The 22,508-nt window shown below is 36.6% G+C and overlaps 1 protein-coding gene across 25 annotated transcripts in view; it reads left to right on the top strand.

Moving 5' to 3' along the window:
• Positions 1–21,855, top strand: part of LOC123773018 (cytospin-A) — a 424,140-nt gene extending 402,285 nt beyond the window's left edge. For 14 of the 25 annotated variants that reach the window (XM_069315366.1, XM_069315367.1, XM_069315363.1 and 11 more), the window contains 15 exons: positions 559–837; positions 2,986–3,116; positions 3,316–3,418; positions 4,130–4,282; positions 4,816–4,934; positions 5,129–5,276; positions 6,046–6,234; positions 7,806–8,075; positions 8,557–8,719; positions 15,245–15,427; positions 15,787–15,879; positions 17,107–17,243; positions 19,273–19,593; positions 19,888–20,175; positions 20,348–21,855. In XM_069315366.1, coding sequence (XP_069171467.1) covers positions 559–837; positions 2,986–3,116; positions 3,316–3,418; positions 4,130–4,282; positions 4,816–4,934; positions 5,129–5,276; positions 6,046–6,234; positions 7,806–8,075; positions 8,557–8,719; positions 15,245–15,427; positions 15,787–15,879; positions 17,107–17,243; positions 19,273–19,593; positions 19,888–20,175; positions 20,348–20,437 — 2,667 coding nt within the window. In that variant the 3' untranslated portion in view covers positions 20,438–21,855. The remainder of the gene's footprint in view (positions 1–558; positions 838–2,985; positions 3,117–3,315; positions 3,419–4,129; positions 4,283–4,815; positions 4,935–5,128; positions 5,277–6,045; positions 6,235–7,805; positions 8,076–8,556; positions 8,720–15,244; positions 15,428–15,786; positions 15,880–17,106; positions 17,244–19,272; positions 19,594–19,887; positions 20,176–20,347) is intronic. The other 11 variants (XM_069315372.1, XM_069315374.1, XM_069315359.1 and 8 more) reach the window with 3 other exon arrangements.
• The last annotated feature ends 653 nt before the right edge of the window (positions 21,856–22,508 follow it).

Below are 22,508 nucleotides of genomic sequence, written 5' to 3'. Positions count from 1 at the left end.
AAAATTTAGAAATGTGCCTAACTATTAGGTGAGAATCATGGTAGTCTCAGTGGTACCCAGTTAAGATTAGCAATGCTAAAAAAAATTTTCCATCTTGATGTGGGTATGTGTTTCTATAATTTAACTTATGTTTTAACTTCATAAGTTCATAGTGGATTAAACGATGTCATTGTGTGGCCATCTTAAAAATCCTGTTCAAGGAATTTAAAAAATTGAGTTACTTAGCTTGTAGTAATTTTTAAAAATTACACCTTCTCCAATTGAAAAGCTTTTAATCATATAATGGGCTTCCCTTTCACATGAACTCGTATACAGCACAGTGATGTGAAGTCATCTGATAGGCTTGAATCTCTCATCTACATTCAACCCACTTGCCAATTTTCACAGCTGAAAGTAGTGAAACAAATTTTCTCCAAACAATTTGCAATTTCTAATTACTCTTCCTTCCAACATCCAAACAAGATTGTGTGATGCAAATCAATATGGGTCAACTTATACTGTAAGTTATACATGTTAAAGCTGCAGTGAATAATGCTATTTTTTCCCCATGCACTGCAGGAGTCTGCAAGAGAGCGTGAACACTTGAGTGACGAAGAAAACATCAAGGGTGCCATGGAGGGTGGTACTTGTACTGTTGCCACAGGCCACCCTTCTGCCCCAACCACCACCACCACCCACGAGCTGCCTGCCAACGTGAGAAACACCATGCAGACCCTCGCTGCGGAGAATAAGCTACTAAGAGAGCGGCTCTTGCAACTGGGGGTGTCCTTAGACTCTGCCCCACTCTCTGACCAAGAGAAAGAAATACTCCTCACAAAGGTCTGCTCGGTGTCGCAGGTTTGTTTAATGTTCTTTTGAATTGGTGCATGAAGATGCTGTCCGAGCTAAGTTTTCATTGTTTCTACAATACCATAAGCCATTTGAACAATGGGCATTAATATTCACTTGCTTGGTGTTTAAAAATAATAGCACAAGGAAGGTCAATAGGGACGAACTACAAAGTATTTTGTAGAATTTTTTCCACACAGTATTTTGAGTGAATGAGTGTATGGAATGTGTTGAATTTAAAAGTAAAGTTTGGTGGATTGCTCTGTACTTCTGATATGTCTTAAAGGAGCAGGGATATAATGGCTAGTATGATAAATCTGGATTTGTCTGATAGGCAGAGATAAGATTATGGAGAAGGTGCCCTTATCTCGTACCCTGCTCTAGAGGGGTAGCATAGTACTATTGTGGATCAGTAGTGGTGGTGGCATCTCATTGTGCTACAGCTTTCACAGCCGAGTTGTGTGAAGAGAAAGATGAAGCAAACGGATCAAAGCCTTCATTTACATTGAAATACAGTACTTAGAAACATTGACATTTTACCAATGGCATCAAAGCTAAAACTCCGGCGACGCTTGTCTAAAGACAGTTTCAGGAAGCTAGTAGCAGGAGTAAGCAAAAATAGCAATTTGCCAGCTTCACAACTTGAAAGTCTTGGCAGTTATGCTGTGGTAAATGTTAGTGTTGACGGTTTTACTAAAGTATTATACACTTCAATCTAAAAAAAAAAAAAAAAAAAAAAAAAAAAACTATTTTAAGATTATGCTACAGAGTGCATACAATACTGGTCTGTAGGTAACTGCTATTTAGATACACCATGTAACTGTAGTACACAAATAGTTATGCATAGTACTGTAGTAACATAATGTATCTGTGCACTTGGTTCCAGTACAGCACATATACTGTACATAGTTACACCCCCAAAAACAGCAAAAGCAGTGTGACCCGTGTTCCCTGTATGCTTGCCACATGCATCATTTTTACTACTAGACATAGTGCTGTACTGCCATTTTTAATATTTTGTATTAGAACCAACAATGCAATAAAATTTGTATCATGCTACCAACTGGTGATACGGTTCTCTTAAATATGGTATTGGAACTGGGTATTGCAGTCGCAAATGACAGGGCAGAACTAGTAAAATTAGTAATACAGTAAATATAACTGATTACATGTCAATCTGGAGAAGATAGGAAAATATTAAAATGTGCAGAATGGAATAAAAAATAGGAATGGGTAAGTTGAGGATTGTTTATCCAGCAAGCTTAAATTACTGTAGGTAGTTTATGCTTGTACAGCACTGTAAAAGTGTAAATTTTAACAATACAGGACTTGGTGTGTTGACCTGTCAGTTTTGCTTATCATATAATAAATTGGAGAAAATCCGTAGGAGCTGTGGTGAGGGTTGGAACCTATCCGGTGGGTGTTCACACGCTCTAGCGACGAGATTCGACATGGTATAATACCACGTCATGGTCTACTCGCTAGAGCGTGTGGGGGGGGGGGGGGGGAGGGGGACCCACCTTGTAAGTTTGAACCCTCATCACGGCTCCAACGGATTTTCTTATTGATGAATTCACATTAGTGTGAATACCGTGTGTAAATCATAAATATATAAATCTTTGTTTTGGGATTTACTGTACATTTTCCTTTTGATTACTGCCAGTAATTAAGAATTTGACTTTTTTTTCCACTTGCATTTCATTTGTTTGCCTTTTCCTTTGACTATACACCTATACAGCACCTATACTTCAATCTTGCCATAGTTATTTTTCAGCTTTGTGTGTGTGTGTAGATTTGTAAATTTTCCTTAATATTGAGGTAGTGGGAATTGGGCAAAATGTCATACATGGCTAGGTTTCTTCTACATGGAAAAAAAAAAGATAGGTTTTTGAGAATTAGTAATGTCCCCCAGGGCCTGTTCCATACCCCTGCCGATTGCTTAATGACTCGCTAGCCCGTAGTGGCTTTCTCGTTAATTTATGAAAATGGGGAACCTTTTGTTCCGTTGCAGGTTGGATGACTGTGTTGTCTAATAGTAGAGCACTTTTTTTTTTTTTTTTGCACTGTTAAACGAAGCTTTAATATGCATTAAATTACAAATGGAATTTTAAACTGTACACCTTTTGGTCTTGCATCATGGTTTAATATTTATTGTAGAATGGTGGTGAAGGTCCAGCCTTGTGTGCAGAGCAGGGAGAATGGGACAACAAATCCACTTCGAGCGTGTCGGAGATGTCGGTGGCGTGCCTGCAAGACCGCATTCAGCAGATGGAAGAAACTCATTATTGGTAATTCTTAATGAAATTAACTAGTGTGAATGTGATGTCAATTTATGTTTGTGATAAACTAAATTGTAAATAGTTTAAATTACTGGAGCTAGAATGTAATGACTAGTCACCTTAACCATTATACCGTTCACTATTCAGTTTTGGGAATTTGTGGAGCCTATTGGCTATTGCATTCATTAAAATAGCCAATCTTATTTAGCACCAACGAGGAGCTGCAAGCAACCTTACAGGAGCTGGATGACCTGAGAGAGCAACTTTCCGAGAGTCACTTGGAAGTGCAGCAACTACAAGAGGAAAAGCAGGTACAGTATGAGAATTTATTACATTCATTTGTCACCTTTTGATGACAAAGTTAACAAACTTACAATGCTGCAGTGCTTGAACGAAGGTGAAGGAAAGACCGAATTTGTTTAAATGTATTAAAAACTAAATTTTTTGGATGTAACCTATCTCCTCTCTCAAGGTAGGTATACAATGTTCTGAAAGATTCTAAGAGCTTGCATTTATAAATATGACAGAGCACTTCCCTTGGTGGCCATCATTAGATGTCATTGTGATTATGCTGCCATCAGCAGCATAATTACAATATCTCAACATAGAATCACAATATAATGTCTGCATAATACCTTCTCAAGGTACAGTATTGTATACAGTACCTTGAGAAAGGATGTAGGTTATATCCGAAAATTGAAGCTTGGTCTCCCTCGCCTTCAATAATTAATATGATCTGTAGTGTTGAATTCTTTTGATTAAATTGCTTAACCATGGGCCTAAATTTCATTATAAAAAGTGTGTTGCAAAGTTTGATGCTGTTTGGTGTTGAAGTACTGTACTGTATCGAAAGAATTAATTTAAAATGGCTTTAATGATTTGGAGGCAATAAATACATTTAAATACTGTAACACTGTATACTTTAATTGGTAAATATTACCATACTGTGTATAAAGGTGGAACAGATAGTAAAGAGTAAAGTGTTACCTTGTGATAGTTTAACCAATCGTTTTTATTTGCAGGTTATTTTGGAATCTCTGACTCAACAAACGGAGAAGCTAAATGAAGCCCGGTCACACAATGACACGCTCAAACATATGCTGATCCAACAGTCCGAAAATAGTCAGGATTTATCTCAGTGTGAGAAGACTCAACGACTTATGGAGCTGCTCAAGGTAAATTTTGTGCATAGTTGCAAAGTTTTTTATTATTTCGAAACTTCGTGCAAAATTCTGTTGGTCAAAATTTATTAAATTGAATAATTAGCGTTTAGTCATTTTACTAGTACAGTAGTTTTAGTTAAGGTCTCCATGGAATTTTTTTTTTTTTTTTTTTTTTTTTTTTTGTGGTGCATAAAGTAGAGGAAAATGTCAAAGAAATGTTAGATCTTGGCTTCAGCCAGAAAATTCATAATAACAAATTTTAAAACTGTCAGCGAGTTTTGATAATACTCTTGATATTGGAATAAAATGCAGATCATGGAAAAATGTAGTGTTAGGTCTAGTACCATGTAGCAATTGGGTGTGCTTTACTGATATTTCGGAAAATTTTTATACTTGTAATGTCCTCTTCCTAAATTCCTGAGATTAATACAGTGGGAGTATTTTTCTTGAATGATCATCTCTAAGATGTACACTAGTAACCAAAACATGAATTGCTCCTCAATTTTGTGTTTCAAATGTAACTAGCTTAACTTGTATGTTGATAGAGTGCACAAGAAGACCGGGAGTTGTTGCAAATGAAGCAGGAAGAAGTGGAACAGCAGCTTGCTACCACTAAAGAAGCGGAGGAACGCTATCATCGTGACTCGCAACTAATAAGAGATAGGTAAGGTTAGGAAACAAGTTTTAAAATGTAATATTTTGATGCATTTACTGTTAATCTAGTAATGGTAGATATTTATAGTGCTATTCAGTTTAAAGTGAATTAATAAATTCTTTGATAGTTTTTAATTAACTGTCTGAAGAACTTTCATGCTATAAAGAAAAAATGTACTAAATTACTTTATTCTTAATTTTCAGGATGAAGCTTTTGGAGTCTATGCTTGAGGCTGCTAATAGTGAAAAGAAGGCGGCTGAAAGCCAGTTAACAGAGGCCTTAGAGACCACTAAAGCCACAGAGATTGAAACTACAAGACTGCAGACTGCCTTAGACACTGCAAAAGACAAGGTATTTTAGTAGTTTAGTCCAGAATAAATGGGCAGTCGTCTCCTGAAGTTACCCGGTGAGAAGTGAAAAACACCTGGAGCCAGATTCAGGCTGAAAATGATTGCCCGGGTGCAGGTGGTGGTGCAAAATTGTTCAGAACACCAACCAGTGCGTGAAACTTGGGTGGATAGGAAAATGCCAGACATCCTGGATGTTCAGGGACTTGCTCATCTGGAAGATTGGTCAAAGAATAGGGGCATTCACTTTCCTTTAAGGTTGAGGATTACTACCATCTTAAGTATTGCACAACAAGAGAGATCACAGCAGTTGCCCTCAGCCAGTATCTTGTTAATGCTGAAGGGTGATGTACAGTACTTAATTTTCATGATTTAATCACTGCTTCCATGGTTTTTACTTAAAAGGACTTTTATTTCTTTTAAGTGTGGTCTTGCAACACAGTTTCTCGTAATTTAGGATATCTCTGCTAACACATGAATTAAATACATAGCACACTTCCATTACATAGATTTGTTAGTATTGACTACCCTGTTTTCTCTTAGGATTTTGATACTGATGTTTCTGTTTACCAAGAATATTCATTTAAGCTTGCAATATTTTACATTTGCATTAGCCTACTATATTGCATAACAAATATCACGATGCACTTGTTCCTATTGTCAATAGATGCGCAATTTTATATATTCGGTAAGTTAAATTCCCTGTGCCTCTCCCTTTCCATAACTTTCTTGGAACTGAAATGGACTTTACACACTTTTTTTTTTTTTTACAGATAACGGAGCTAGAGGCAGCTGTTATCTCTGGAGAGAAGAGTAAACTACCTGATGTACTGGAGAGAGTAAGACAAGAGAAGGATGCTCTAGAAAAAGAAAATGCGTCACATCAGCAGAAAGCCAATGCAATGGCTTGCGAGAATGAAAGGCTCAAAGATCAAATTTCCTCGCTTCAGGATGAAATAATGGTAATTACAGCAGGATCCTACATAAAGTTGCTTAAGTTCTCTCCCTCTGCAGGTATAGTGCTGGTAGGAAGTGGTTGAAAGTTACAATTAAGGCCAAGCAAAACTAGCAATAATAAGGGTAATATTGGAGACCCCACAGGTGGATGGGCAACTGAAGATTGAAAAGACACAGGTGATGGCATTAGATTTATTGAACAGCAAGAAAGCACGTGCCAGTTGAGTGGACAGCAGTAGAAATGATGCCATTGTAGGACAAGGATGGTATGGACTAGCAAATATTGAAGTGGAATTAGCCTCCTGGTAATTCATAGTCTGTCCTCATTGTGAGAGATTGGATAATTAGGATTTGGATTAGTGGAAATTTTTTTGCACTGAAATTTAATATCAAGTTGGTTGTACATGTATGAAGTGTGCAAATTGCATGTACTTCCTGAATGGTCTGCATTGGAGATTTGTGTGATAGGGGGGAGGGGGTAGAGGTAGACTGGTAAAGACTGCCAACACAAATGTAATATAATAATATACCGAAAGTTCTTTAAAAAAGGAAAATATAACCTAAATTGATGAGTGAATTGAGCAAAATAATTTCTGGTAGAAGCGAAGCCAAATACAGTTTGCCATGCATCTCTAAAGTTCTTCACAATAATGGCGACTTTTTCATTATGAATCACTGGTACTGTTCTGTACCAGTTACTCTAGTTTCTCTTGCTCATACATACCATCCTTTTGTTTGATAGTGCTGTTTATGAAACTTATGCAGCTTTTACTTTATAAATGTATTTACAATAATGCACAACTAGTGTAATTAAGGCTTAAAAAAAAAAGGAGAAAATTGTTAGAGCAGAGTGGGGATTGAACCAGCATCCTGGTGACTGCTAGATGCACTCCATATACCACATTGTGAATTCCTAGTGCTTTCAAAGAATACTTTAATATCCTTCTAGTGCACTAGTAAACAGGAGTGGTATTAGTGGTGTATCACAATAAGTGAATGGTGCAGCATAACTTAAAGGGTGCTCATTTGACTAGGGGCTTTCCTATACTACTATTTTACAACAATAATAATGCAAAAAAATCCTAGTTAATATAAGGCTCATCAGGAAGGTGAGCCTTCAAATTGGAGAACATAAAGATGCCTTTCAGTTTTTCCTGTAGTCTACTGCTTGCTACACTACACTGGTGAGAAATGGTACAATATCATTAGTGGCATTTTTTATTATTTTTTATTACTATTATTAATTACCTGGAGATTGCTAATTTTTGCAACCTAAAATGTTTGCACAATGTACTGCAGTATTCATAATAAGACTTTTTTGGGCCCTAATATTTACATGCTTATTTAGTGAATGTACTAGATAAAAATAATTATCTTTTCATAAATTTCACAATATCTCCTGATTTCATGTGATTAACTGAAATTAAGTTGAAATTGACCAGAAACCTAGCTAATTTAAAAAAAATTCTATACAATCTCAGTTTGTGAATTATATAATGGTATATTTTGCATAAATTGGTATAGAAAATTGAGTGGATACTTTTCTTTGTTGAACAATGTTATAACCAAACTACAGGTGGCCCGTAATAATGCCCGGAGTCAACTGGAAGATGCTGACTGGAAAAAGACTCGGTTGGAAGAGGAGCAGAGGCATCTACAAGAAGAGATGGACGTGTTAAGAGCAACGGTTGAAGATCTTAAACTGGCATGTCAACATCATCTTGAAGATAAGAGAGATCTTAAAGCAAACCTGTCTGAAGCTCAGAAAAAATTAAATGAGGCAAATGAAAAGTTGTCGGAGAAGGATCGCTGTATCAACGAGGAAAAGGCACATTTTAACAAGCAGGTGTGAAGTGCATTTGTTTGTAAATTAGGGACTTTGTTAGCAGGCAGGTAAAGTTTTGCATACTTTGTTTTTTTAATAACCCTACACACTAAATGGTTGATGTCTAAATCATAAATTATAACCTATCATAAAGCTTTGCAGAGAATTAATGTGTGGAAAATAGCATGTGTACAAACTTGTTCCAGAAATGGAAGGGACATGCTAGTGGTCAAGTCATCTTGTGTTGCATCAAATAAGATAGTTGTATTAAAGTTAATTGTCATCATGATATACCTAAATGTTTATTGCAACCATCTCCATTAACATTGATTTTATCCTTAGTGATGGAACTGAATATATTCCTGAAATAAACATTATCATCTTTCCCTTTTCTTTCCAAGGGTAGAGAATTACAACTGGATAATTGTTTTACTTAATGTAGCTTAGTAAATATAACTGACTTTATCAATCCAGCAAAGTATAATTTATTTTGTTTTTAAAGGTGGAGGAATGGGAGCAGTTCCAAAGTGACTTGTTGATGACAGTTCGTGTAGCAAATGACTTCAAGACGGAAGCGCAGCACGATTTGGAACGCTTGACTCAAGAAAATGCCATGCTCAGGGATAGGCTTAAGCAGCTAGGACAGGACCTTGAAAAAGCCAAGGGTAGGGATTTTGTATTATAAGGTTTATTTTAAAGATGGCTCACCGTTAGGTTTTACCAGTATTGTGCTATTTTAGCTTGAAAAATTATATTCCCTAATTTGTTTCAAATTGCTATAGTTATTTTTGATGAATAATAACCAAATTTATTTAAATACACATCTTGGCATGGTACTATGCTTCTTGGCCATTGCTCATTTTCCCACCTACATGCTTGCTATTAGTTGCTCAAGCTTAATGATTAAATATGATTTTTGTGTACACATTCTTGGATGTGTTGCTTAGAGAATAGTTTGTATAGGTAACTGGTTATTCTTACTTTCTCCAGCTAATCTATCCCTTCCCCCCTTCACACTTGTGGCCTGAGCAAGTTGCTAAAGGACTAGATAAAATAGAAATAGCACACAATAAAATTGTGAATTATAAATGGAGGGATGATGATGGGGGGGGACTAGGGGGCGATACCAAGAGCTGGCCGAGGACACATCTGTGAAAGGTAGTAAATTGGATTAAGAGGAAACCTGTCGGTTTTGAGTCCACAAATGAGACTATAGCATTGTATACAAAAACAAGTAAAAATAGTGATTGTGAAGGAGTACATGCGTAAGATATTAAGAAGGCAAAATTAAAGTACAAGAAGTTGCATAGAAGGGGCTGTTTGGATGGTATTTTTCCATTGCCAACCTCTAAGGGAAAATACATAAACAGTATCATTAACTTTGAACAAAGTTTGCAAAAAATTAATGAATGTCATCTAATTGGCAGTATAGGCTAGGCTAGTCTAGTATGTCTTGGCTCAATCTTTTAATTCAAGAGTTAAACAAAATTAATGCTACATTATTCTAAGGGGTTTACTTAGTTACGAACTGTTTACACATTAACAAATGCAATTCAATTATTGTTAAATATAATCTTATTTACCTTCACATTATTTTTAGCTGTTGTTAAATACCTGAATTTTTTAAAAAGTGAGGAAAAACCCAAAGGATTGGAAAAAGCTTTCACTTCTCTTGGTGGACAAGTTGCTTTCAAAGATGCCAACCTAAATTTCTTCCTACTCTCTGCGAATAAATGTGTGGCGAGCAATTGGACTTCGGTGAGAATGTTTACTTTTAGTGTGAAAGTTTAGCATGCCAATTCAGTGCACACTACGTTCGAACTATTGTAATTTGTTTCAAACCAGACTTAAAAATCGGGTGATGCTCAGATTTTTTAATTTTTTTAGTTTTATTCGGGAGGTGAGGTTCTTAAAGCAAATTAATGAACATAATTTGTGCATACAGTATTCAGAAAATATACTGTATAGGCAGATTTTATAATAATAACACTGATAATTGCATATTTTTTACTTTCCTTACCGAATGTTGTCCTTAATCTGGGAAGGTACTTTACTTCTGAAGTGCTTCAACAAATTTAAAGGAATTTTTCTTAATTTTTCAAAATCTGTGCTAACTGAATGTGCACATCAGTTTTTTTTTATTAATGTTTCAAATTGTTAAAAAACGGATAACTGGATAATTATCGTATTAAAACTGTGCAGTTAGACACCTTTATTAAACATTGTCAGTGAATTGCATATTATCAATATATACTCAAACTCAAGATATAATAAAGATATAATCAAACTGCTGCTCCATATATATTTGGCTTCATTCAGATAAAATGTTTACATGCTTCTGTTCTGGCTACTAAATTATTCCCTGAACAAGTGTCAGCTTTCATACGCTAATGATTTCCTTTCTACAAAAACGTTAGTTTCGACAATTTGAAAATTCAGGTATTGGCAATTGTGCTCCAGGTGGAGGCAGAAGCTGATGACCTAAATCTGAGCTTTATAAAGTTCTTAACATACATCTAAAAGTTTCCTCTTCCTCCGTTTTCTTCCCTCCACAATTAAACTGGAATGTCCTGCATTATTATTTTGATTAGTTTATAAGTCTTTATTCTACAGTTTTTTTCTCTTTCAACCTTAAGTTTCTTTTTACATATCACTTAAACTAAAAGGAATGCAATGAACCCCTTCATCTTTACCATATTTGAAACGGCTTAAAAGTTGGCACTACTACATTCGGATAGGCTACTGTACATTAACATTTTGGCGTACCCCGCGCGCCACCCCTCAACTGTGCGATATGGGACCCAGGGTGTCACGGGAGCGCGCGTAAATTCTGAAAAGTGTATACTCTCCAACTTTGTCACCTTAATTCTCGTCCTACGAGATTAAATTTGGTATCATTGTGTTCGCAATAGAATTCTCTACAGCACTAAATGCATATAAACTCCAAAAGCCCGGCTAATTACCCGCAGCAAACAGAGAAAGTGCGAACGAGTTACCCAGGAGCACGCAAACGCAATAAAATGTTTTCACCATTTTCACTCTGGTCACCTCAATTTTTGTCCTAGGTCTTTCATTTTGGTCTCAATGGGTTCGCAATAGAATTCTCTAGAGGAACATTAGCATATAAAATAAAAAACCTGGTCACGCTCCAACCGCCGACGAGTTGAAGACGGGCCACGCGTTGGCCGCAAGTGAGCGCTCAGACGCCTTCCAGCTACACTCCCAATTCCCTCCCTTTTCAAGCCTTTCTTTCGCAATTTTCTTCCTGGAAGGGCCTTGTTCATGATTACTATCCATCGTGGAGTAAGCGTAGATAGTTTCTAAAGCCGCAGTAAGAAATATAGCCACGGAAAATAGCCGAAATGTTCACATGTTTGAGATGCGAGGGGAGGCGACATTGGTCACAACAGTGGAGCGAAAACAATGGGCCCACAGCGTGTGCCAAGCCACCTGAGGGCCACGAGGCTCAACAAAGAAAATGGGAAGACATCGGCGCACATTTTAAAACCAGTCCCCAAAAAATTGGATAAAAACCTGATTTTTGGCGATTATTTAAAGTGGATGACGCAATGCTGCGTCATCCCTAGTATTACCGACAGTAAACGGATGACGCAATGCTGCGTCATGCCCGGGCGAAAGTGTTAATTAATATACAAATGATAAATGGCACAATTTAGGAGCGATTCTGTCATTGGTACACTTTACCGGTATACACTTTACCGGTCATTGGTATACACTTTACTGTTGAAAATCATATTCAGTGCTCTTCTAGCTTAATAAGACCTTAACTTTAACCTGGTTCCCTTGACAAAATGTATTCTATGTGCTGTTAGGGAAAGCTATTAAACTAGTGAACACTGTTAACACTTTCGCGCTTTATATTAGAGATAACTCGTCACTGGTTTTTCTTACGATTCCGCATAACTGCCTACTTTTCTCGTCAATCGAAAAAATATTTCTATAAATTCCATTTTTTAACCGAAATGGATGGGGATACTTTTGTTTTGTAGAGAATTTATTTGCGAATTTTTTGCTACCAGAATGAATATTATATCACATAAACTTCTATGAGTAAAAAAAAAATACACAAAGTATGTTTGGGGGTGTGGCGAGCGTGTGGCAGTGGGTTCCCTTTAGCCGTTGATATATCCAACACGTGGGAAATATTTGAATGTGTTATGTATATGTCTGTGTAGGGAATTTTACTGCGATCACTGTCATACAAATTATAAAATGTTTCAACAAGTATAAACATGACAAACATCAAACGAACGAAAACAATGCGTTCATTTCTGCCGCGAACGCATACTGAGCGACGTGGTTCTATATTTGGCGCTTCTCTTACACATGCTTTGTACAAATGTTATACAGTTCATCTTATAGAAAATTTTATTGCGAACACATTGGTATAAAAAAGAAATACGTACATAGAAAAGTAGGGTCAGGAAACGTATAAACTTTCCAAGCATGATTTCCCACCTGTGTTTTCGCCAGTGCGCTCGCTGCTAACTACTCTCCACTTCACACACTCTTGCGGGTGGGCAATTACCTATATTAAACATTCATATGCATATGTCCGTGTAGAGAATTTTATTGCGATTCCAATGATACCAAAATTAGCGATGTAGGACAACTGTAGGCTTCGCAACCATTAAGAGAGTGGAAACATTTTGTTGCTGTTTGGCGCTCTCGGCGAGTGATCTGCATAGTTTATTTGGTGTTGATACTCCTTATGCTTGGGCGGCATTTTATAGGTATGCTCTTATAGACAATTTCATTGCGAACACAGTGATACCAAATTTAAATACGTGCGCTTTCAATTATTGTCAGGACAGTCAAAAGAGTGTACACTTTTTCGGTCTTACCGCGTAGGCGCGCGAAGTGCCGAAAGCATCTGGGGTATTGTTTTTTTTTGAGCGCCGAGAGCGCGAAAGTGTTAAAAGGACAAAAATTTTTCTTCTAAATTCTAAGTATGAATTTTAAATTCTAGTTTTCAAAAGCATCAAAAAGGATGTCAGCTGGAGACTTGTTTAAATAATTATATTTGGTTAAACTATAAAAATGAAACATTGACGCTACTGAAAATAAATTTGTAGGAATGGCACCATGAAGGCCTCCAATGCTATCCCAGACTTTAAATTATATTTGTAAGAACATATAAGTTTCTACCAGCTCATAAAATTGGCTAAATCGTAGAAATGTTTTAAGTAGAGATCATCTTTAGTGCATTTCACAGAATATAAATTCTCCTCATAAAGATGCATTAAAACTTCACGATTGTTTAATTCGGTAACCAGTTCCTTTAATTCTTTCAAACAGACCACTAAAATGCTTTTTAATCTTGGGACAGTGTGACCCCAGACAGAACATTAAGGGGCTGGTTCTGAAGGAATTCCATTAAAAAAGTGGTGTTGGATGCCACTAATCTTCACTAAAAGGCATCAAAAGGAGAGTAAAGTCAATATTTGCTTATTGTTCACTGGATTTGTTACCAGGGCTAAACTCTAGAGGAATATTTAGTGGAGAGAGAACTTCCACCGAAGTTGGACATGTTTGCTCAAGGTAAAACCCCATTACCAAGGATGTTACAAAGTGGCAATACATTGTTTTGCACTAGTATATACCAAAACATATTTGAATATTTTCCTGCTTTTAGAGTAAGCAATTAAAGCATCTGGTGGACTAAATATATTGCCTTGAGATTGTTTACTTGTACAAGGAATATATATTAAATACAGATATATCATTGTTATATATCGATGAACAATTCCACAGGAGCCGTGATGGTTTGATCCTATATGCTGGGTGTTCCCAGATGCACGCTCTAGTCGACTGCGCCACGACATGGTAAAGAGCTGCAACCTGGGGTACTACTGCACCCATGAGGATCCCCGCTGCTTCCACTGAAGCCAAAACATAGATTCGCAAAATTATCCCCATGCACTGTGATTTCCCATGTGAAAACCCATTTGATTTGTATATTGAAAGAGGGGCATCAGAAGTAGAACTACTAGACGAGAGCCAGAATACATGAGGGGGAATTGTGTGAAACTGTTTCGGCTTTAGTGGAAGCCTCGGGATCCTTGTGGGTGCAGTAGTACCCCAGGTTGCAATTCTTTGCCATGTCGTGGTGCAGTCGACTAGTGTGTTCATCTGGGAACACCCAGCACACAGGTTCAACCCCTCAACATGCCTAATAAAGGTTATTATAATTAAGTATGGTGATTGTAATTTTCTAACCACTTTCCGCCTATTCTCTACCCGTGCCTCCATGGAATTGGCCTCCTTCCATATCCCCCTCTCCTCCCTTTCCTCTCGCTCCTCCCGCAATACCCCTTCCATAATTTGACTTGCATAGCCTCTACAGGTTTGGGGGGGGGGATGCTATCAACTCAAATGTCAATGAACGCACTTATCCTCGTGAAGCTGTATACATGCATGCATGTCATATCTGATAGATTTGATAAAGCATTAAAAAGTTAAACATTCTACAGATGCCACAATACTACCACTTTGCACATTACACCTCCTTTTATCTGGAGATGACCTGATTTGATTACTCTCCTGAATAGATCTCTTGTGGTTACATAATATCTCTTTGGGTAGTTTTGTTGTACAGTATTGCTCACGTTTTACAATATTACAACACTTCCTCCTGTTCAGATAGTACTGTACTGTACTTTTATTAACTGTGGACCATCGTACGTATATTGATGTAATGAACAATTATATAGAACTTGGTACTACTGTATTCATTTTGGTTTTAGGTTTATTTTTTCTGGACTCTAACTTAAATATTCCTTGGCCTAGTATAGCCCATTTATGTATTATATTAGTCCTTTGCGTGTATTAGGCCTAGGAATGTTTTATTAATATAGATGCCAAACTTTCAGGCGTGTCCAAATTCGGTAGTAACAAATTGTACTTATTGCACATTACACGAATATATATACGATGGTCCACATTGTTAAAGTACATATAATCCAAACAGAGGATGGGTTGGATATTAACACAATAAAATTCTGCAAGATTTCCTATTGCAATTTTGGCTCTTGGGTACCAAGGTGAGCAGTATCCAAACTTTTAGGAGCATTTTACTTTGTAAGCTATCATGCTTTGTAAAGCAATATATTCGGTAATAAGAATAACCTATTTCCTTAGTTCATTATTTAGTCTTTTGTGTTACACAGCTGTGAAAGTGTGCAGCCCAGTGAGTAATAGCAGTAATACCACCTTGAACAATGGTAGCAGCGAGCGCCGCACTGTACGTGCAGTACCCGCATCCCTGCCTAATGGGGACCCTAACATCCTTGCCGACCGCCGTAACCCTCGCCCCCTGTCACGTGGAGATTCAAGAGTTAAATCTCTTATCGGTGAGCATTTACCCTGTGCATGAGTTCCCTAATAAAGCTCTCTATACCTGTATCCTTATTTTAAACTAAGTGTATACAAACCGGTTTCGTTCTTTTCCCCTTTCGCACATTGATGGTGCAAAAAAAAAGGTATCTTTTGACACTTGATTTTAATTTGACGTTTTAACCGCTTTATGGTTCTTGGTTCTACCATTATGAAAGGGTGTTGTGGTGTGTGGCTCCCCATCACATGTTTGTACATGTGTGCTTTAGATTTGCTTGAAGCTGCTATCCTTGGCTAAAGTAAATAGCATTGCTTATGAAAGGACATTTATAATTTATCTATTAGGATATTTTTTTTTTATATACTTTGTTTGCAGTAAAGGGAAAGAGGCCAATTGGTGCGGAGTCTGGAGACCATAAAAAGGGAAATAGAGATGCGGTGTCTCCACAGATGTTATTTAAGAAACAAGGTATTTGTTAAAGATGTTGGGTGGTACAATAGTTTTGTGTATAATGGCTGTGGAATATGAAAGCATGAAACTTGCAGGCCCTTATGAGTGTGGTTTATAGTTCTAGAAGGCAGAGATGTAATTTTGAAAATGGTCTTATAAAATACTGCAGTTGTGACACCTCTTGGATCATAACCTAAATAGTTATTGTAGAATATCCCTTAGGTATTGAGCGGTTAGAAGGCAAAGGTAGAGGTAATACTGTTAAATCAGTTTTTTCTCCATATTGTAGTTGTTTAAATATCGTTTGAGCACAATTACAGGTGCAACTAACACTAGGACTCTTCTGAAGAATCTCATTAGACTAGAGTTTGGAAGACTAGACTCAAATATGTTTTGTCATAGCAAGGTTCCACTGAAATACGAGACCCATAACAATTAATATAACCAGTTTGGTAGCAATCGGGTATATAACTAGGTTTTGCTAACTTAATCCATAGTCTTTGGATATGTAACGATAATGTTTGTGGTTGCTAAACTATCAAATATTTAGCTTTGGAAAATATTTGTAGATTTTAGTTTATAGTTGATGGTACAGGTTCAGGAGCGAGTGTGTAAAATCCTCATCTTTATATTTAATGCCGTACCTTCTAGATATGTACATAAGCATAATATGTATATATATATAGAGGTTTGCAATTGGTTTGGTAAGAAAAACACACTGAACAGACACTGAAACTGGAGTTCAGGTACAGGTTCAGGAGCGAGTGTGTAAAATCCTCATCTTTATATTTAATGCCGTACCTTCTAGATATGTACATAAGCATAATATGTATATATATATAGAGGTTTGCAATTGGTTTGGTAAGAAAAACACACTGAACAGACACTGAAACTGGAGTAGGTCCAGTCCTAATTTGCCCAATTGAATTTGGTGAAGATGTACATACTCAAATATTATTAAATTTTGTATAATTTTTAAAGCTTCCATAGCGCCAAAAAGAAGAAAAAATGGTCAAATTTCCTATAATGCTAATACAGTACTGTATTTTGAATATTGCCATCTAAAATATGACAAATAGGAATTGGTAGACCTTTAAAATAAGGCTTAAATTGTTGATAGCTAGGTTTTCTGCAAAAATGTAAAATGAGTAATATTTGCTTATTTTCTTGAATGACTTTGTAAAATAAGATCCACTACAGTATTCACATTACAGTAGTTACTAATAAAGTTTCTTCTTCGAACAGAATCAATTGAAAGTGCAACTAGGCAGACGCGTGCAGGTTCTCGGAGTTCTTCCACATCAAGTCTCTGCAGTACCAGTAGTGAAAGCAATATTAATAACAAGACAACTGCTCCGATCCTGAAGAGAGCCGATACAGAGGTAAGTGTTTAATAAATATTGAATCCATCTTATACAGTTACATGTTGTCATTCCTTTGCTTCATTACTTTTATGGGGAATGGGGAACATCAGCCCAGAAAAAAAATTGTACTGCAGAAAATTTGATACATGTTAAATATACTTCATTGATCAACCATGTTATGCCTACACTATGGTTCTAACACTTACTACCTCATTGAGGCTTCTCATTGTGGAGTAGCAATAGCAGGAGGCTGTCACCATATCAGCTTCAGCCAAATCTTCTGCCATCTTTCCATGTTACTGTATTTCTCTATCCCCTTTGAAGATGCTGGTCATCTAACTCAACCATTTAATTCCCTAATTTTGCCCTTTGTGCAGCCTTTTAAGAGTTGTCATGCATCCTGCTGACAAGGCATCTGTGTTGTGCTTCACCCCTCCACTGCTCCCTTTTATTCCATTTATCCTTTGTCAATTTAGTGATATGTTTGTTGCTATGAAAACATAACACAATTATCTGGTGTACTTGAAGTCAACATGAGGGTGGGATGAGATTTGAATAGTTTTAGGGATACACTCGCCTAGTTGTGCTTGCGGGGGGTTGAACTTCAGCTTTTAGGTCCCGCCTCTTGATTATCAATCAATCTGTGTATAAATTCTGGAGACTATTAGGCTATCATATCTACATTTGAAACTGCACGGAGAAGTTCTTTTTATGTAATAAAGTATGATAATGATATAAAAGTCAAGAATTGATGAGATATATGATAAGTAATTGGGATCCTCTACAAAGTAGGGAGAGTAGTGCATCTAGGAAGATTATAGAATTGCCAGAATTGGGGAGAACATCCACATTCACTGAAGGGTATACTGTATTTAAAATCTGTTCCCTAGTCGTTTGCCAATTGGTGATATATGAAGTACTAATAAAAATACTAATGTTCCAGAGTTAACACTTGTAAAGGAACGAATTAGAAAGGTAAACAAAGAGAATTAAGACACTAAATACATTAAATGGTTAATAACTGGTTGTGGAGACCACAGGAATACCAACCCGTTGTTCCTACCTCACAATGGCCGACACAGGTATAACTTGAACACACTATATGCTACCCTATAGAAGAAATACAGTACTGTATTGTATTTCTTGTAAGAAGAAATGCAAGTACTGTACTAGTGTCGTAAGGGCAGTCAGCAAGTGGAATGCACTGGAAGAAATTGTGAAGGCCACCTCAGTCCACAACTGCAAAAGCAAATTAAATACTGTAGTTTGAATAATGGGATATTTAAAATATGCACCAGGTATTAAAAAGTAGGTGGCAGGCAGTAAATGGAGACTAATTACTTACTGTATTCACTGATAGACAAGCACTGCTGTACACTGTAATAAACCAGTAATACACTGTTACAAGCTGTTGATCATGGCTCGCAAAAAGTCTAATATCCCCTGAAATTCCCACACTCCATTTTCTGTGCCAGAGTACGGATGAAATTGAAAACTGGCAGACACAAGTTTTGCCAGTATAATCTAGGACTCCACACAGTGTCCACTACAAGTTTCAGACCTCAAATGGCTTGGTATATATTTTGAACTTCAGTACAGCACTGGTAGTGTTCAAACCCTTGAAACCTCAATGGTGTTCAGATTGTCCCAAGTCATGGTTCAGTATTTGGAGAAGCTACAATATTCTAATATTTACTCTTGGGTAATCTGAGCGTTTGAGTAGAGAAGCTTTCACCAATTTGCTTTGCACTTTTATAGATTTCTAATCAGAACTGTGTTTGACATGCTAAGATTATAAACTATCTAAAAATTAAGTTGGTTACATTAAAAAGAAAATTTAACTGTAGATTACAAGTGTGTGTGTTACATACCACAATTTAATTTTAAATTATTGTACAGTACCATGCTTTCATGGACTGACAAACACAACTAGTGAAATAAATCAGAATTAATGTTATTTTATTTATACATTTACTTACCTCAACAAAATTTAAAATGCACAATACTGTATTAGTTAATTTCTAAAAGTTGGTATATATTTTTCTAGACTGTAATACGTGGTGGTTCATCCTCACCATTGAAGGATGCTGGAAATACTCTTGGAACATCATCAGTATCCTCGCCTCTAAGAGCTATCCAGCGCAATTCCTTCACGGATGGCATCAGTCAGTCGTCAATCACTCAATCTACCTTCTCGAAACCGGGTCCGGGCTCTTCTAATCTCTCTGACAATGTCAAGATGTCGCAACTAAGTGATAAAAACTCTGGCAAAATTTCTTCTCTTGGTTCTGGTGATAATGTCTCGAAGCCTATTTCAATCTTGAGCAATAAGATTGACCATACCATGAGACGCAATAGTTATGGACAGGTAAGCCTTCTTTATGTACTACAGTTAGATTTGAAAATATACAGTAATTACACAGAGATCACACTGATGCATCAAATGAACAAATCCACAAGGGCCGTGACGAGGATTCAAACCTGCGTCTTTTACCCTGTCGTAGCTCAGTCGATTAAGGCAGTGTCTGGGATGCTTCCGGACGCAGGTTCGAATCCTCGTCACGGCCCTTGTGGAATTGTTTATACAGTAATACTGCATAATACTTTCAAATTTACTTTACTGCATTGCCAAGGTTATGAGGTTACTGTTTATCATTTTCAGATTAGTGCTGTTGTTGATAAGAAAGATCCTTTGGCTTCCCTAGCACAAAGTGGAGGATCAAAGAGAAATGCTTTGCTCAAATGGTGTCAGAGCAAGACCTTGGGCTACAACAACGTTGATATTACCAACTTCAGCTCCAGTTGGAATGATGGCCTTGCCCTTTGTGCCATCTTGGATACCTATTTGTCAGAAAAAATAAACTACAAATATCTTTCACCCCAAAACAAGAGACAAAATTTTCAAGTTGCTATATCAGCTGCTGAATCTGTGGGAATACCTAATTTACTGGTAAGTTGTAGAAAGGTCGCCCTCATCCTATAACTACTCTTGGGTAATTAAGTACAGTACTTGTAATATATGTTTTATGTGTAAAGTTCTCAAAGACAGTTTCTACTTCAATTTATTAAATATTTAATAATATACAAATTATTACTGTACTACATGAAATTTTTTTTTGCAGGATGTCAATGATATGATTACATCGGAACGTCCAAATTGGCAGACGGTTTATAACTACGTTACTTCTATCTACTGTCATTTTGAGACTTAAGTTATATTTAGTCTTGGATTGTGAACCTCCATGTGCTTTACCATACTCTGTGTGGTTGCTCGAATGTGCTAGCATTAAGAAGATTGACTTTGAGATTAATGCGGCCTTGGGAAACTTTATATAATATTTTTTTATCCTCGATAAAAAAACAAAAAAAAAATTCAACTATATACTGCATATATAATATATAATAAAAGTAAGTACAGTACACACAGATATACAGTATATAAAAGTTTGGCTTAATTGAACTTTTCTAAGGGTGAAAAGTGCCTTTTGTCATTCTATTTACTTTGTTACAGTTTACATTAGTAAATGTCTTAATGCTATTTCATATTACAACAAAAGGTTGGATCTTATTGGCAGTTCTGCAATTATTTAATTTTCCTAGAGAATTGATTTGTAAAAGTCAAATAAGGAAATTGTCTAGTGTTTTTTTTATTATACAGAAAAGGCAACTAAAATTTTCCGACTGTATGAAGGTCTTGATACAGGAAAGCAAGATACACGTGCTGTATCCAGTACAAAAGATAATACTGCAGCATTGTTGAATGACAGAATTTCATCATTACAAGTTGACTACAACTAAAATTTGAATAAAGTTCTGTTATTACCCTCCCTCGGTGGTAATAAGCTGTGATAACTTTCCTCTTTCAAGAAAATATCAATTAATACCCCTCTCCCCCCCTTTTTTTATTATTATTATTATTATTAATACTCTCATCACCCACCTCACTTTTTGTATGTGACAGCTTATATGGAAAGTAATGCTCTGGCTCTAGTTAGTTGGACGCTAACTGAGCTGTGAGGGTTACTGTGCCGACAGCACATCAGTGCAGAAAAATATTGGCTCGGCTAACTTGTATTTGTCCTCGTTTATATTTTAACAGGTATTTGAGGATATTAGTTTGTATTGTCTTGAGCATAATTTGAAGTCTTTGTAAATATTATAATGGTCGAAATTTTTTGCAGTAGTTATGCCTCGAGTCGTCGAAGTAAATATTAAGCAGTGTAAACGATGAAACATAGGTTTTCTTGCTTAAGATGTGTGCTTTGTGGCGATTCTTTGAGGTTCTGCGGACAACTAGGAATGTAGCGATTCAAAATCCAGTTGTAAAATAAAAGTATTAATTTTTGTACTTGCCAGCTTGAATTTATCATACATTCTCATTTAGTTCATATACTTGTTCATGCCAGTCATTCATCAGCTTGATATGTCAAATTCTATCACTAATGTACAAAGTTCTGTAACCATGGCCAAACTGACATGTTGCAGTGGCTCTGTAAATATGCTTGTACATAGTAAATGTTTAGACTTTAAGGGTGACTACATATGTAGTACACCTGGTGCAACATGCATGTATGCTTGCAAGTTCCTATGGCACACATGGAAGCAGTATTATAATAAACACTGAAGCTTCTTTTGGTTCTCATTTCCATTATTTAAAGGGTAAATATTAGAATGTCAACAATCTGAATGTTAGAATGGTCTTGCTGGTCTCCTCCCAAAAAATAAACTACATAAAGTTTTAATTATGAAGATTTTATCAGTTTGCCAAATTGCCTTGTAATGTAAAGCACTGTACAGCACTTGAAGTATTAACATTTTTGTGGTCTGACCCTTCACCATACTCTAGTGCAGTATAAAATGCTGTCTATGCATTATATCAAGATGTAGCAGAGTATACAATGTAAACATCTAACCATTCCTCATTTATTGTAACAAATGTGGATATAATTAATACAGTGCATCCTTGCTCAAATTCCTGGTTTGTCCAAGCAAATTGTATTTGGTAAAAGATGTTCAGTGGAACATACAAATATTCGATTAGCAAGGATTGTTCATCCAAGCTGTCACTGAGGCAGTCAGATGGTGCCTCTTACCATCCATGATCCACCAAAGTGTGAACAACTGTCCAGTTTTATTTTACTTTCCAATGTATCCATGGAGAAGGGTTTGAAGGATGACAATGGTGTCGGTGGTTGTCATGGAAGACAGGTGGTGTCGGGTGAGTGAAGATGTGTGTCCAGCACACGGTTGGTCTGGCCTGACGTCGCAGGACGCAACTAGCTT

The sequence above is a fragment of the Procambarus clarkii genome, chromosome 81 (genome assembly GCF_040958095.1).
Source record: "Procambarus clarkii isolate CNS0578487 chromosome 81, FALCON_Pclarkii_2.0, whole genome shotgun sequence".
Taxonomy (NCBI): domain Eukaryota; kingdom Metazoa; phylum Arthropoda; class Malacostraca; order Decapoda; family Cambaridae; genus Procambarus; species Procambarus clarkii.
This window is presented reverse-complemented; position numbering and strand designations above follow the sequence as displayed.